We start from the raw sequence: 15,426 nt of genomic DNA on the forward strand, positions 1-15,426 counted from the left end.
TTACTTGGTGGAATTTCCGTGCAGCCTGCAAACGGGTCTCCAGTGAAGCCTTCATCACACGTACACTGCGGGGAGTGGTTCACCACTTGGCAGTACGCACTACGGCCACAAGAGCCCTGGGTTTTTCGATGATTTACTTTTTTCAATGCTATGCTATGACTCTGTATAATATTCCTTGCTATGTACTATGTATAATATTCCTATTTAACTCTCTTCATCCTTTATCGACATCTCTTGTGAGGACACGGAAGGAGCCCACCCATTGTCTTTAGGCTCCTTTCGTCTGGCGGTGCAAAAAAGGTTAAGAGTGGACAGAGATAGGAAGAAGTAAGATTTTTGGCGGTGCTAATGTGAGCACGCGTTTTGGGGTTTCGTAATAGAATATATTGATTTCCTAACTAGTTTGACTGATTACTCCATACACAACAAGCCCTGAGGCTTTGGTGTAGGAGCACCTGCCCTAAAAGATGAGTCAGTCTACGAATCTAGTAACACAGAAGATCAGGGCGCTTACGTTGTGGCAAACACCGGACAAATGGGTCTCCAGTAAATCCAGCTGTACAGGAACAAATCGGATTGTGGTTGATCACTTGGCACCTTGCGTTAACACCGCACACGCCGACGCACGGGTCGACGCACTTCTGATTGACGCATGCCTTGTCCTGCGCGCATTCCGACGACACCATACATTCCGGTTTGCACGCGGGCGGCGCGCCGACGTATCCTGTCTGGCAGGAACATACCGCGTGGTCGTTGGATTCACGACACACACTGTATGGACCGCATGGGGAGGGCAGACATGGGTTCTTGGGTCGTTCGGGTTCGACTAGAGATAGAGTGCAGGAAGAAACAAGAGTGAGCAGTGAGCACACACAGAACATGCATGGAAGAGAGGAGGTAATCAGCCCACAATGCCTGCAACTCGGGCTCAAACCGTTTGAGGTGAAGCGCGAGTGACGAAAAACTTCGAGATCCAGGTCTTTTAGATGGACTGACAGACCAAGGTTTGAACCTTTTCCCACCACGACTGATCGCGGTCAGACAGTTTGAGCGTGAGTGCCTGGCATAAAGTGGGTCTTCAATGTTGAAAATGTACAGATTTGAAAGAGGTTGAACAAGGAATTTTCTCTGATAGATGAGAAAGCACGTATTCCTCTATACAAAAATAAACTCTTTTCTTACAAAAGCATGCACTGTTTGCACTGTACATTATTTCATTTTCAAAGCTTAAAACTAAACGATAGGGAAAAGAAGAAGCTAGAGTAGGTACAGATAAAGAGAAGGCATAAATAGAGTACAGATAAAGAGAAGGGAAGCTTACTAGCTGCGGGCAGATTGCAAACGGAGAGCGGATCCCCGACGTATCCCACAAAGCAAGAACAGGAAGGCGCATGGTTGATGACGCGACACTCCGCATTGATACCGCATGTCCCAATACACGGGTCTCTACACTTGTTGTTCACGCACGCCTTGCTCCGGTCGCAATCCGAATTTATGACGCACTCCGGACGACAGCCGGTGTACGGATCTCCGAAATATTCTGGCAGACAGACGCACGAGCCCGCGCCGTTGCGTTCGCGACAGAGCGCGTTGGCACCGCATGGGTTCGGCACGCACGGGTCACGGGGTCCTTCGGTTGGTACGACTGTGCATTGAACTGAAAAGTAAATAAATCTAGGGTTGAATTGGCGATTATGTATGTGAATTTAATGGGAGTAAGCTATGAGAGGCAATCATGACAAATGGGTGAACAATAAGAGAATATGTTGAGAAAATACTTGGCACATTGTGGAAGCAGTAGAGAAGGGACTGACAGAGATTATGTCAAGAAGGAAAGCAAGGTACGAGTAACAGTTGTAAAAAAAACATAGGAAAATGCGAAAATGTCTCTGGCATATGTAGACAAGCTACAAGAAAAACGCAAGAAAGCTGATAAGATCTACTAATCAAAATTCTGGAACAAAGCGAAAAATTACAGAAAAGCTAAGAAAAGAGGAACAGATTTCGAAATTCCAAAGCAATCAATACAAGTGCTGCCAAATGGAAAGCACAAAAATAGCAAAAATACTCCTCAAATAATACAAAGCCCTGAACCATAGAGAATTTAGATAACTATCTTGGAAAGCCTTTGTATACAACTGCCTTAAGCAAACTACGAATGAAAAATCACAAGAAACTGAAAACTTCTCAACCTGAACCAAAATAGGAGAAAGCACAGAATACTTCCGAAAGCGGTGAAATACAGGGATGACTCCCAAACCGATGCGAGTAAGCAGAAAAGGATTGGGATCAATCTAGACGGGATATGTAAGCATTTCTTCCTGTACACAAAAAGCTCAAAGGGACAGAGGTGTAAGGCAACCCTAACCTTAAAGGAAATGCGAATACGAAGCAAAAAGACGATTTCGAAAGCGCAAAAAAACGGAATATCTCTTCGCTTACTCTTGAAACACTTTCGAAAGCGGCAAACTAAGGGGATAGCTCCCAAACCGATACGAGTAAGCAAAATAGGAGGAGAGTACGAAGCAAAAAGACAATTTGGAAAGCGCACAAAACGGGGACATCTCTTCGCTTACTCTTGAAACAGATCCGGAACGGGTCGCCCTGGATCTGGAAAAAAGTGGATTCTAAATTCTGTCGCTTATTTTTCTCAGGCTAATACATTTTCTTTAAAAAGGTATGGGAACGAACAAAATTTCTTGGCTAAAAAGCTTCTTTTTTTACGTCTCAAGAAAAATACCCTAAAAAAGAGTACTTATTGTAGATAGAGATCGAAAACGAAGAAACTTCAACACGTTCACTCCCAAGTAGCCACCAAGGCGTAACTTCTTACCTGGCACGGGACGGTAGACACGGGTTCTGAGGTAGATCTGGAATACGGGGAGCTGAACAAGAGAAAAACACAGATGGATATTAGACAAAACAGATCTCATATTAGACACAAGGCTAAATGTCCTTTTCATTCTTATTAGCCAGCCTAGTTAGCTTAGTTGGTAGTGCGTCTGCCTTGTAAGCGCTAGGGCGCGGGTTCGATTTCGGGATGATAAGACCTTAGCAGTTATAGTTCCCTCTGTCAAACCTCTCCAAAAAAGATTTTCTAAGCAAGGTCTTGTATAAAGAATTGTAAGTACTCTCAAGTTGAGTCTCAACCACGCATGTATTATTGATATTTGTATCCTGTTAAATATACGAGACTTTGTTTAACTGCAGTGGTAAAGGGACTTTTCAATCCTAGGCTAAAGGAACCTCTCAGTCCTAGTGTAAAGGAACTTTAAAAGCTATCACAAAAGTTTAAAAAAAAAAAATAATAATAAATGTCTTTCTTTGTGTTACTATATCACAACTTTGGTGCTCACTGCAGCATTGTAGGATTTTTCCAAATACATATATCGCAATAATCCAGCTCCCAATTACCTACCATGCTGGCACCGGTCGCTATGCGCATTTATATTACATAGCTACTCACTTTCCTCACGAGGCTGAGTGGGCCCCGTAACGGCCAGTCACGGAATCAAACATTTGCATTATACAAATTTCTTGACCCCGCCGGGAATCGAACACGGGTCTCCCGCGTGCAAGGCGAGCGCAGTGACCACTACGCCATGGGAGCTGACTAGATCATAATAAATGATGCTCACGGTAAGTGTTTTCATATGGGCACTAGCCAGATGCTTGCTCATTTACGTAAGGAATATTGGATTCCTCATGGACGTAGTACAGTCAAATCTGTGCTACACAGATGTCCTACGTGTAGAAAAGGTAATTGTTATGGTCCTTATGAAACGCCTGAGTTTTCTTTTTATCCCGATTACAGACTTAATAAGAATTTGCCTTTCAGTGTGTGTGGCGTGGACTATTTTGGACCGCTTTAACTTACTCGGTTCAAGCGGTATAGCATAACACGAGGTGAGCGGATTTCCAGTATATCCCGGCGGACAATAACAGTTGGGCACATGCTGCACGACCTTACACTCCGCATGCAAACCGCATGTCCGCACGCACGGGTCGACACACTTGCTGTTCACGCACGCCTTGGTGCGCGCGCAGTCGGAATTCATGACGCACTCCGGACGACAGCCGGTGTACGGGTCGCCGAAATATTCGGGCAGACACGCGCATGCGCCGGCGCCGTTGCGCTCGCGACAGATTGCGTTCGGACCGCATGGGAAATGTTGACACGGACTGACGGGTTCGGGCGGAAGGTAGCTGATCACTGCGGATAGGAAGGGCGAGGAAAGCATGCAAGAGTCAAGACCGAAACCAGGTACAGAGACATGAAAGATACATAGTACATACAGATACTAATATTAAACGGGCTGAACAGTCGTAGGGACTGTGCAAAGAAGCTTCAGTCATTCGCTTTGCTTCGGACAGAAAAGCAGAAGGGATTTATCTCCAAATATGTACATAGGTACCTGGTAAGTACATACATATTTATATATTTACAGAGAAAAATATGCCCTAGGAAGACATGGAATCAAACATAAATCAGATAGGGAAGATAAAGAAGAATTTATCATACAGAACAAATATCTCTGTACATAGAAGAAGTGATAGGAATAGAAACTTTTAGTGATCAACTTTAGATGAAAACCTTCAACCTGTAAGGCGAGCCTAACACTGGACGCGTAGACGCGCAACTTATAATTCAATGTACGCAAATACAAGACATTACAAACAAAATTACTACCTAGGTTAGGTTAATCTCTACCATTCAACCCTAGACCAAAAGATAATATGTAGTAGTTGACAGGTATTTATTTGTTTGCTATACCAATTCTCTCAGAAGCACATTAAACATAGAGCTGAATCCTCCTCGTCTAAAACTTCAGCTGGATAGCTGACCCCGCTTTTAACACCATTTAAGTATGGACAGAACAAAGATTAAAATCAAAGGCAAGTCAACTCACTCTCTTCATAACATCGCACAAATTTGCTATACCAATTCTCTCAGAAGCACATTAAACATAGAGCTGAATCCTCCTCGTCTAAAACTTCAGCTGGATAGCTAACCCCGCTTTTAACACCATTTAAGTATGGACAGAACAAAGATTAAAATCAAAGGCAAGTCAACTCACTCTCTTCATAACATCGCACAAACGGGTCCCCGACAAGATTGGGCGGACACGAACATATCGGCTGATGGTTGACCACATGACAGCGCGCATGCAAACCGCATACGCCCAGACACGCGTCCGCGCACCGCTGCGACACGCACGCCTGTGTTGGTTCGCACTCGGCGGACACGACACATTGCGGTCGGCATGCGGGCGGAGATCCGATGAAGTTGGGCAGGCAGGAGCATACGGCGCCGCGTGACGAAAGCGTACAGCGGGAATTCGGACCGCATGGGGATGGTTCGCATGGGTTCTGAGGGGCGACGGCTGTAGGAGAAAATAAAATAAATATAGATTTGTGTTCGATATGCCGATGCCATGTTCTTTTATGGACCGAATAAAATCTGATACTAGTAATACTGAATTTTTGATAAAATTTCGCTGAATTGTTAGATATTCAGGCTCAGCTGATGGGTAAATAACTCCTAAAGTTGACTTTTTAGGCCAGCTTTTTACTATTAGGTATACCTGATGAGCACACACTATCAGGTAGACCTGACAGACGGACCTTTTCAGCCGTACCTGTCAGGTATACCTGATCAGATGACACCTGATGAGCACACACACTATCAGATAGACCTGACAGGTACGGCTGAAAAGGTCCGTCTGTCAGGTCTACCTGACACCTGATAGTGAGTGACTGGCCTTAGGAATGGACAGTTTACTTACGTTTAGGTGGTTCAGGTCTGCATGATTGGAACGGATGGCGACGGCTGTAGGAGAAAATAAAATAAATATAGATTTGTGTTCGATATGCCGATGCCATGTTCTTTTATGGACCGAATAAAATCTGATACTAGTAATACTGAATTTTTGATAAAATTTCGCTGAATTGTTAGATATTCAGGCTCAGCTGATGGGTAAATAACTCTGGCCTTAGGAATGGACAGTTTACTTACGTTTAGGTGGTTCAGGTCTGCATGATTGGAACGGATCTCCTACATAGCCACTTATACAAGCACACGTAGGGACATGGTTTATGACGGAACATTCAGCGTTAATGCCACATACGTTAGGACAGGGGTCACGACAATGTGATGAAATACAAGCGAGGCCTGGAGCACAGTCTGAATTCATCGAGCACTCCGGGCGACAGCCGCCCGTGTAGGGATTACCTGGAGAACAAATGGAAATCAAAGATTAGGGAAAAATAATCGAAACAAAACAAAATTGCAATTCAGGCCTGGAGCACAGTCTGAATTCATGGAGCACTCCGGTCGACAGCCGCCCGTGTAGGGATTACCTGGAGAACAAATGGAAATCAAAGATTAGGGAAAAATAATCGAAACAAAACAAAATTGCAATTCCTTCTATCTAAACTAAAAAGGAAAACTACAGAATCAAGGAAAGTGGACTCATGGTCAATGTCCCGACATTTGTAAACACCAAAACAAACAAAAAATGATCTAGACTAATCTAAAGGGAAGCAAAAGCAAACATCGAGCCTAGAAGATTCATAAAGAACCACAAGGAGAAATGATCGACCGGATGAATTCAACAAGGCGAATGATGAGTTGAGAGAAGAAGTTGATATGTTAGAGAAGGAGGAAGAAGCTTGTGTTCAAAAATGAAATAATCAAGAAGAAAGAAAAAGAACAAGGAAATATGAAAGAAATAAGAGAATTGAGAAATAAATGAGAAGACCGAAGTTCACTTACCCTGATAAGGAGGTATACATGAGCATCGGGCTACGCCACCCACGGCAGAACATTGGGCGTTAACACCACATGGGGCGAGGGCACACGGGTCTCTGGGCTGCTCGGGTTGAACCGCTGTGGAACCAAGAGAGAAGTATAATGAGGACTTTGGACTTTTTTTTTTCAGGAAGTATACCTTGTGGGAGAAAAGGCTAGGAAGAGGAAGTTGCCTATGCACTTCGTGGGTGTATTGCACATTTTGAATTTTGTATTTGTATTTTTACAAATTTACGGATTGAAAAAGAAAAAATCCATTTTTACAAATTACAGAGACTAATAGGGTACTTAGAACTAAGCTTACGTACTAATTAATAAATAAAGAGAAGAAGAAGAAGAAGAAGAAGAAGAAGAAGCAGGTAGATAGATAGATAGATACAATGTAGATATAACCAGGTTAGTATGGAAATTTAACCATAAGTCAATACATAAAACTAAAATATGTCAACAGCAACCTATGTATGAGTGAGTACTGTTTGTGTATGAAGGTGTAGTTATGTATAGGTACTATTTTGCCTAGTCAGTTTAATAATTAGGCGACCATACAAATGGGGAGAAAGATAGGATAACCTAACCTAACCTAGAATCCAACTTATCCAACCAATTCTTTCATTTTCCTTAAAATACTATAATTTAGAGCTTCGCAGAACATACAAAAGATTATAACTCCCTCGTCTGGTTTAGGAAGAACTTGGTAATGCTGTCATAGTAGGTATAAGAAAGTGTTTACATATTGGTTAAGAAAGTGGTGCTGTTGTTGTTGCTGTTGTAGCGGCTTTAGCTTTCACCGAGTGGCGATAAGAAAGTGTTATACATAGATAGTCTTACAACACAGGTTACACACAAATTCAAATACAGGGGGCGAAGGTTAATTAAAAATTGTTGAAGGTGGGGGGATATATGACTACTTACTGATCACAATCGGGCTACATCCCACAAACGCATCGCCCTGGTATCCCGCCTGACAAGTACACAGGGGTGTATGATTCACCACCGTACACTTGGCATTCGGGCCGCATAGTCCCGGACACGGGTCCTGGCACTTCTCCTTGATGCACGCCTGGTGACCCGGACACTCCTGATTCACCACACACTCGGGACGGCAGTAGGGCGTTACTGATAACAATCGGGCTACATCCCACAAACGCATCGCCCTGGTATCCCGCCTGACAAGTACACAGGGGTGTGTGATTCACCACCGTACACTTGGCATTCGGGCCGCATAGTCCTGGACACGGGTCCTGGCACTTCTCCTTGATGCACGCCTGGTGACCCGGACACTCCTGATTCACCACACACTCGGGACGGCAGTAGGGCGGGTTGCCTATGTAGTTCTCCTGTGAAGGGACAAGAGGGAAAGGTGAAGGCGTTGGATTTTGGTTTCGGTAAATGAAGAGGTTTTCGAGTGACGAGGTCAAAGGCTTTGGAAATGTCTAGATCGTTTTTTTTTTTTTCCAAATCAAATAAAAGACAAACTTCATCATTTATTCTAAACAGATAAGGTTCGTTCTCGGAAAGACTGGCTTTCTCCTATCCCGTAAGTACTCCTCTCTTCAATTTCGAAACAATAAAACCTCCCTTCCAGCCCTTCCTCCGTTGTTACAGTTCCCTGTAGATTCCATCAATCCTTTTCAGAAAAAAGTAAAAAAAAAAAACGAAACTTTATTGGAACTGCAGGCCAAAAAGGATTTGACCACTGAAAGTATTTGAACTTGATTGAACTCAAATTTGCTAGCGGTATCGGCGCGAACGACCTACTATCCGCAGTGTTAAAGCACCTAAAAGGAAAAAAACAAGCAGGGTCCGTCCCTCCGGGAATTTTTTAGCCCGTAGTGATTAGAGAAAATCTGTATCTATGTACCTACCTAATTTGTTTAATATTCAGTTTATTATTATTCTTGATTTGATTTTTTGATTTTACTTTCATGTAATGATTTAGAATTAGATTAATAGGAGATATTGAAGTAGAGGAAGAAGAAGAAAATGAAACTATGATATAAGAAACTAAAATGTTCCTGAAAAGTACAAATATTATGTACTTATATAGGAACACGATGAAATTTGTGAAGAAACTGAATAAACCTTATTATGTTATTATGTTAAAGTGTTAAGACAGCCTAGTTAGCTTGGTTGGTAGCGCTACTGCCTTGGAAGCGCTAGGGCGCGGGTTTGATTCCCACCCGGACCGGACTTTATCCTAAACAGTTCATGTTCGTTCTCGGAACGGCTGGCTTTCTTCTATCCTGTCTTCCTTCTCTCTTCTATTTCGGGATGATAAGACCTTAGCAGTTATAGTTCCCTCTATCAAACCTCTTCAAAAAAGATTTTCTAAGCAAGGTCTTGTATAAAGAATTGTAAGTACTCTCAAGTTGAGTCTCAACCACGCATGTATTATTGATATTTCACAAAAGTTAACTTACCGAGCATTCCCACTACACAGGAACACACAGGGTGATGGTCAAGTACTCTACAGTCCGCGTTAGGGCCACATGGTGAAGGTAGACACGGGTTCTGAGGTAGGTCTGGAATACGGGGAGCTGAACAAGAGAAAAACACAGATGGATATTAGACAAAACAGATCTCATATTAGACACAAGGCTAAATGTCCTTATAATAATAAAGGAAGGACGGACTAAAAAGGAGAAAAAAAAAAACAAACAAACAAAAAACAAACAAATTTAAATAAGGCTCACCTTGCACGAACAGACGGGATGTTGTTTGACAATCTTGCACAGGGAGTTGGGTCCACACAGATCCGGAAGGCAAGGGTTGGACGGTACCTTGGGCTGTTCTATGGCGGGAGGTAGATAGCAGGAGACAAATGGGTCTCCCACGTGTCCCGGAGGACATTGGCAGATCGGGTTGTGATTAATGACTAGACAAGACGCACCTGAAAAAAAATAGGAAGCGGATGACATTGTGAATTAATCATTGATTATTATTTATTTATTTATTTATTTATTCATTTTATTTTATTTTTTATGGTTGTTGGTGTTGTTGTAGCGGCTTCAGCTGTAGCCGAATGGTGATGGTAGAATAAAGGATATTGTGATTAATGACTAGACAAGACGCACCTGAGAAAAAAAATAGGAAGCGGATGACATTGTGAATTAATCATTGATTATTATTTATTTTATTATTATTTTTTTTTTTATTCATTTTATTTTATTTTTTATGGTTGTTGGTGTTGTTGTAGCGGCTTCAGCTGTAGCCGAATGGTGATGGTAGAATAAAGGATTCATTTTAAGGATTTATTACTTTCTTTTTTTCATTTGGTTTCAAGCCATGTTTAATTGGCTCGTCCTGAACCGCAGTCAACCATCGCATCCTGAGGACTTGTGCTCATTCTTTAAAAGCACTAAAAGCAGAGTGAACCCTTTGAAGAACTACCAGCTACCTAGGTTGGTTAGAGAATAGGGTTAGACCACCCGAGTCTAATGTAGCAGTTTCATCCCTACGAAATAAAAAAACGGTGGTAAAACACTCATCTATTTTATTTTTAATAATCGCATTAGGTACCTAAAAGAGAATTTGTTTCCACTTACCGACAGCGCATATTCCATTGCAAACCTCCACGCACTTCCAATTGACGCAGGCCTGCGTCTGCGGACACTCGGCACTGATGACACACTCCGGTTTACACGCGGGCGGAGATCCTCTGTATCCGTCCAGACACGAACACACGGCCGTACCGCTAGGCGCTATCAGACACTTGGAGTACGGGCCGCATGGGTTCGGATCGCACGGGTTGCGTGGTAGATCTGCCACGGGCGGAAGAGCTGAAATGTGACCGAAAAGGAAGGGGAAATGTCTTATCTTCAGTATTTTTACTCTCGGTACTTGTTCAGAAGTCACAACAATGAAAATTTGCTACAAAAAGGAGCTGTCACAAATGAGTAATCTTCAGTATTTTTACTCTCGGTACTTGTTCAGAAGTCACAACAATGAAAATTTGCTACAAAAAGGAGCTGTCACAAATGAGTAAGTGACGGAAGTAACCAGTGTTATTGTAGGTTTTGTAGGGTTAGGTTAAACACAAAAAGGATCTTACTTTTTCATTGTCATGATGGCTTCTGAATATGTTTAATATTTTGTTTTCTTTATTTAAATTATCAAGTAATAATACAAATACAGCAGGATCCTTCCTAAGCAAACAATGCTTCTAAGGAGAATATTATTACAAAAATTAATTTTGTTCTGTGTCTTGTATTATTATTATTATTATTATTATTATTATTATCATTATTATTATTATTATTATTATTATTATTATTATTATTATTATTCACATGTTCCATTTAGTTGTATTGAAAGTTGAACCCTCGATGAACAATAAAATGTTACAGTTTTTGTTGACCTTTGAGAATGCTACGAGTTTGTTTGATCAAAGTTTCCAAACATGTTCACATGTTAACAAACACGTCTTCAAAATGAGGTACTAATCCTCAGCCTAATAGGTAACGTGAGAAGGGTCAAAAGCTTTCATTTACTCTTTCCTTTAATTTGCTAGATTTTGACTTGACTTTTTTTACAATTTTACATTACAATAAGTATAGAGAACCTAGATATACCATGTAATGAGAAAGTATTGCAATCAGTCCAAATTTTTCGCTATTTTTAACCAAGCCCCTTCCGATTTTTCTAAAAATTAGAAAAAAATGTTCAACTAAAAAGCATAAAACAACGTGGCCCTAAATTACCTAATGAATTGATGAATTCACTTTGACCATTTGGTTTCAAATCCATCCAAAGTAAATTTTCTCGTCCATTTAGTTCTAGCTCTCTGGAAAACCTATGTCAGATCAAGCATAAAAGTTGATTTTCATTTCAGCTCTGGAGCCACTGAATCCTTGTTACCCCAGCCCATGCGGAGTCAACACTATCTGCTCCGTAGTAGGGGGACGCCCGGTGTGCTCCTGTCTGGAACATTTCAACGGGGATCCCAAACGTGGCTGTCATGTAGAGTGTATGTCCAATGGGGAGTGTCCGGGTAGCCAAGCTTGTGTTCAATACAGGTAAGAACTATCTTTCCTTATGGAAGGTCCTGGGTTCGAAAGAAAATTGAAGTTTGTAAAGGATTTAAAAATATGTAAAACTAGTCTAGAGTTTAGCTTGGAAGATAGCGCACCTACCTTGCTACAGGTCGCGGCTTCGATTCGCGCCCGGGGAGAACTTTATCGGCTGGCTTTCTCCTATCCTGTAGTTATCTTTTCGATCTCCGCTGCTTTTACATTTCCCTCTGTCAAACTTCTACAAAATTGCAAAGCCTGTAATAATTTTCATTTTGCTTGAATAAAAAACTAACTTTTACTTATAAACTTACTTATTTTTTTTTTAACCGTAATCCATCATTATTATATCTGTTTTTTTTTTTTTTTTTTTTAAATTGTTTTTTAACTAACTTGCTCGTTCATTTCGTAGGGATGACACTGCTACATTAGACTCGAGTGGTCTAAGTCTAACCCTATTCTCTAACGGTTAGAGATTTTTCCAAAATATCTCGCGGAACCCTTGCCGTCAGCTCGCGGAACCCCTAGGTTCCGCGGAACACCAATTAAGAAGATAGTAGTAGTACACCCTGGAGACATACCTTTAGAAGGACCTATGCCAAATCTTGTCTTGTCAGAAGGCAGTATGGTATCTTAGCATGCTCAGGAGCTCAGGATTATCATTAATTTCAACACGAAAGTATAGTTCCCGGCCCAATTGTCAGAGATGTGTAAAGACTGACTGACTGAATTAAAAGACTTGAATCCCACACAAAGACTGAATGACTTAAACAGTCCCTACTCAAAATAGCCAGTCCCAGACAGTCCCAGTCCCAACTCCCAAAACTCCCTTTTTGGCAATCTCCGTTTACGAATAATAACGATCTTTTTTTCTTTTCTCTTTCTCTTCCCGCAATCTGCCTCTCCCCTCTCCTCTTTTGCGTGTTCATTGTGCGTATGGCGTATGGATGGTGCATTTATGTGATGCACTACCATGCAGCGAGTGGGGGGAATGTCTACTAGGTAAATGGAGCGATCTGATTGGTTACGCTGAGATGCGAGGACTGCTTCTATACAATCACTCTAGATTTCAATCCCAGTCTTTCCAGTCCCTGTGTACAATCCCAAGCATGTACCATGTATCACTAAGCAGCCCAAGACACGTGTTTCGTCCTTATTTGGACTCATCAGTTGGACATAGCTGGGGATTGAACCCGAGACCCTTGGATTGGGAAACAGAGACCTTTACAAGCAAGCCACCATGACTTGGTGATGTGGTATGGTTTCGTTGTAGTATTTAAACCCGGTACTCAAAGAGGTTCTTACACCATTACATCGAGTATTTAGAAATCCCACCAGAGTGCAGCATATATATCGTCTTCACTCTATAGGTAACTGAATGTAACTAGCTTATAAATCGTCCAGCTTACACACAGATTCCCTCTCATACCCCTGAATTTCAGAGGTTTTAATTGCAAAGCATAGAAAGAACATGTTTAGGTAGGTACCTACATTTTACTAAAACCTTTTATCCACTACATTACTTACAGTTTGATTGTCAAACAAAATACATACCTATGTATGACACTCTTAATTGGCAAGACTATGTACTGCCATCCTCCTGTGTTTACAGTTTTACACTTCGCTCTAAATAAATCAATTTCCCCAAAAAGTTAAAAGAGAGCCATATCTTGTAGACTTCTCGAATATTTATTCACCTTTCTCCTCGTTATGTTCACAGCCTACCTGCCACCGTACCCCTCAAACGACTCGCTCGCCTGCAAGCCCAACCCGTGCGACCCGTACTCTTCCTGTTCCGTCTACTCCGAGCACGTCGCAATGTGTGACCCGTGTTCCGGCCCGCAGGCGCCGTGGCTGCCCCACTGCCGCCCGGAGTGCCTGTGCAACTCGGACTGCCCATTCAACATGGCCTGTCTCGGTCAGAAATGTCGCGACCCCTGCCAGGGAACTTGTGGCGTGAACGCGCTATGTACCGTGGTGCATCATACGCCCGCCTGCTACTGCCCGCAAGGGACGATTGGTAACCCGTATGAACATTGTGCCACACCGCTAGGTGAGTAGAACTAATTGTGAGCACTTCTCTTTAAATTCTGCCTTTATTCCCCTCTATTCCTTTTTTAAGCAAGGTTTTTATTACAAAATTTACACCTATTCTGTACCAAATACACAAGACCTTGTTTAGACTTTGGTAGTAAAGGGACTTTTCAGTCTTATTCTTTCTTGAATAAAGAGAGAAAAAGACAGGAGGGAATTAGTACTGTAGCAAAGCTCACTCAGATCCAGACTGATTCCCAAATGTGAGGTGGTTTTTAGTCGGTACAAATCCAACTATTCACCACAAGGTTATCTTTTAAAGATAGGAAGATTTTTTACCTCTACGATACAAAAAAGTCTCATTCTCGCAGTATAAACAGGGTATATTCTATTAATCTATTCTATTCCACAGCCCCAGTTCCGCCGCCCAACCCATGCGATCACGTGTACTGTGGCTCCAACGCAGTGTGCAAACATACCAACGGGATTGTAACGTGTGAATGTTTACCCACCTACTACGGTAACGGAGCCCTGGGCTGCCGGCCAGAGTGTGTACTGAACACGGACTGTCCTAACAGCGCTGCCTGTATTAATAATAGGTACGTTTATTTTTGGTCCTTCGGGCCGGATTTTTATGTTCTTATTGAAATGACTGCTATAAGGCTGTGTTTATGTACAGGGCTGAGATAGGCCATTCTCGGCCTTTCTTGGCGTGTGGAAAATGATGTGGTAACTTAACACAGAGCCTTCATGAGCTTGTAAAGTTGGCGGGAAATTCGAAATTTTGATTTTTTTTCCGCAACGCGTACAATCTGAATTCATTTTTTACTTTTTATCTCTAGTTTGCACGTTTATATTATACTTTTCATTTAAATTAGATATTACAAACAAGCGAATTACAAAGCAAACAAAAATAAATATAAAATAAATTTTAAAAATTGCCGCCGGGACAGAGGGTCAGAAAAAAAGCCCAACAATCCCACGTTATCCTTGGTTAAGTTACCACTCCAATGCAAAACTGTAGAAACAATATCCTATCTCACCTCGACCGAGCTCATCTCAGCCCTGTTCATAAACACAGCCTAAACATATTGAAACAATCCTACAAAAGTTCACAAAAAAAACTTTCAGAATAATATATGTTGTATGACTTGTATGTAGGTTTTAGTAAAATGTAGGTACCTACCTAAACATGTTCTTTCTATGCTGCAATTAAAACCTCTGAAATTCAGGGGTATGAGAGGGAAGAATATATTATGTTGTATGACTTGTATGTTTTATAATACAGAACTAATTTTCTTCTTCAGATTATTGAAATATTATTCATGGGTATCTTTTATTGAATTTTCAGTATAATAGAATAATACTTACGTTGTGGTGTACACTGTAGAAATGGATCTCCTACAAAGCCCTCTCTACATTGACAGGTGGGCGAATGATTCTTGCACGAGCACACAGCTCCCAAACCACACACGTTACTGAGGGAGCAAGGGTCCTTACATCTGAGGAGAGAACGAGCAAGTTAGTTAAAAAACAATTTAAAAAAAAAAAAAAAAAAAAAAAAAAAAAAAA

General features: G+C 41.6%; 1 protein-coding gene across 1 annotated transcript in view; it reads right to left on the reverse strand.

Annotated features, from left to right (window-relative positions):
• The window catches only part of LOC103506874, a gene marked incomplete at its 3' end in the record, with an annotated part of 106,217 nt that overhangs the window by 82,264 nt on the left and 8,527 nt on the right, over positions 1-15,426 (reverse strand). Inside the window, 15 exon segments of the mRNA XM_026821856.1 lie at positions 5-99; positions 529-826; positions 1,322-1,657; positions 1,944-1,954; positions 2,834-2,885; positions 3,878-4,213; positions 5,079-5,384; positions 6,017-6,232; positions 6,776-6,889; positions 7,724-7,944; positions 7,946-8,148; positions 9,245-9,348; positions 9,501-9,701; positions 10,357-10,590; positions 15,199-15,356. Of these exon segments, the coding sequence (XP_026677657.1) occupies positions 5-99; positions 529-826; positions 1,322-1,657; positions 1,944-1,954; positions 2,834-2,885; positions 3,878-4,213; positions 5,079-5,384; positions 6,017-6,232; positions 6,776-6,889; positions 7,724-7,944; positions 7,946-8,148; positions 9,245-9,348; positions 9,501-9,701; positions 10,357-10,590; positions 15,199-15,356 (2,885 nt within the window).

The sequence above is a fragment of the Diaphorina citri genome, unplaced genomic scaffold, assembly GCF_000475195.1.
Source record: "Diaphorina citri unplaced genomic scaffold, Diaci psyllid genome assembly version 1.1 scaffold269, whole genome shotgun sequence".
Taxonomy (NCBI): Eukaryota; Metazoa; Arthropoda; class Insecta; order Hemiptera; family Psyllidae; genus Diaphorina; species Diaphorina citri.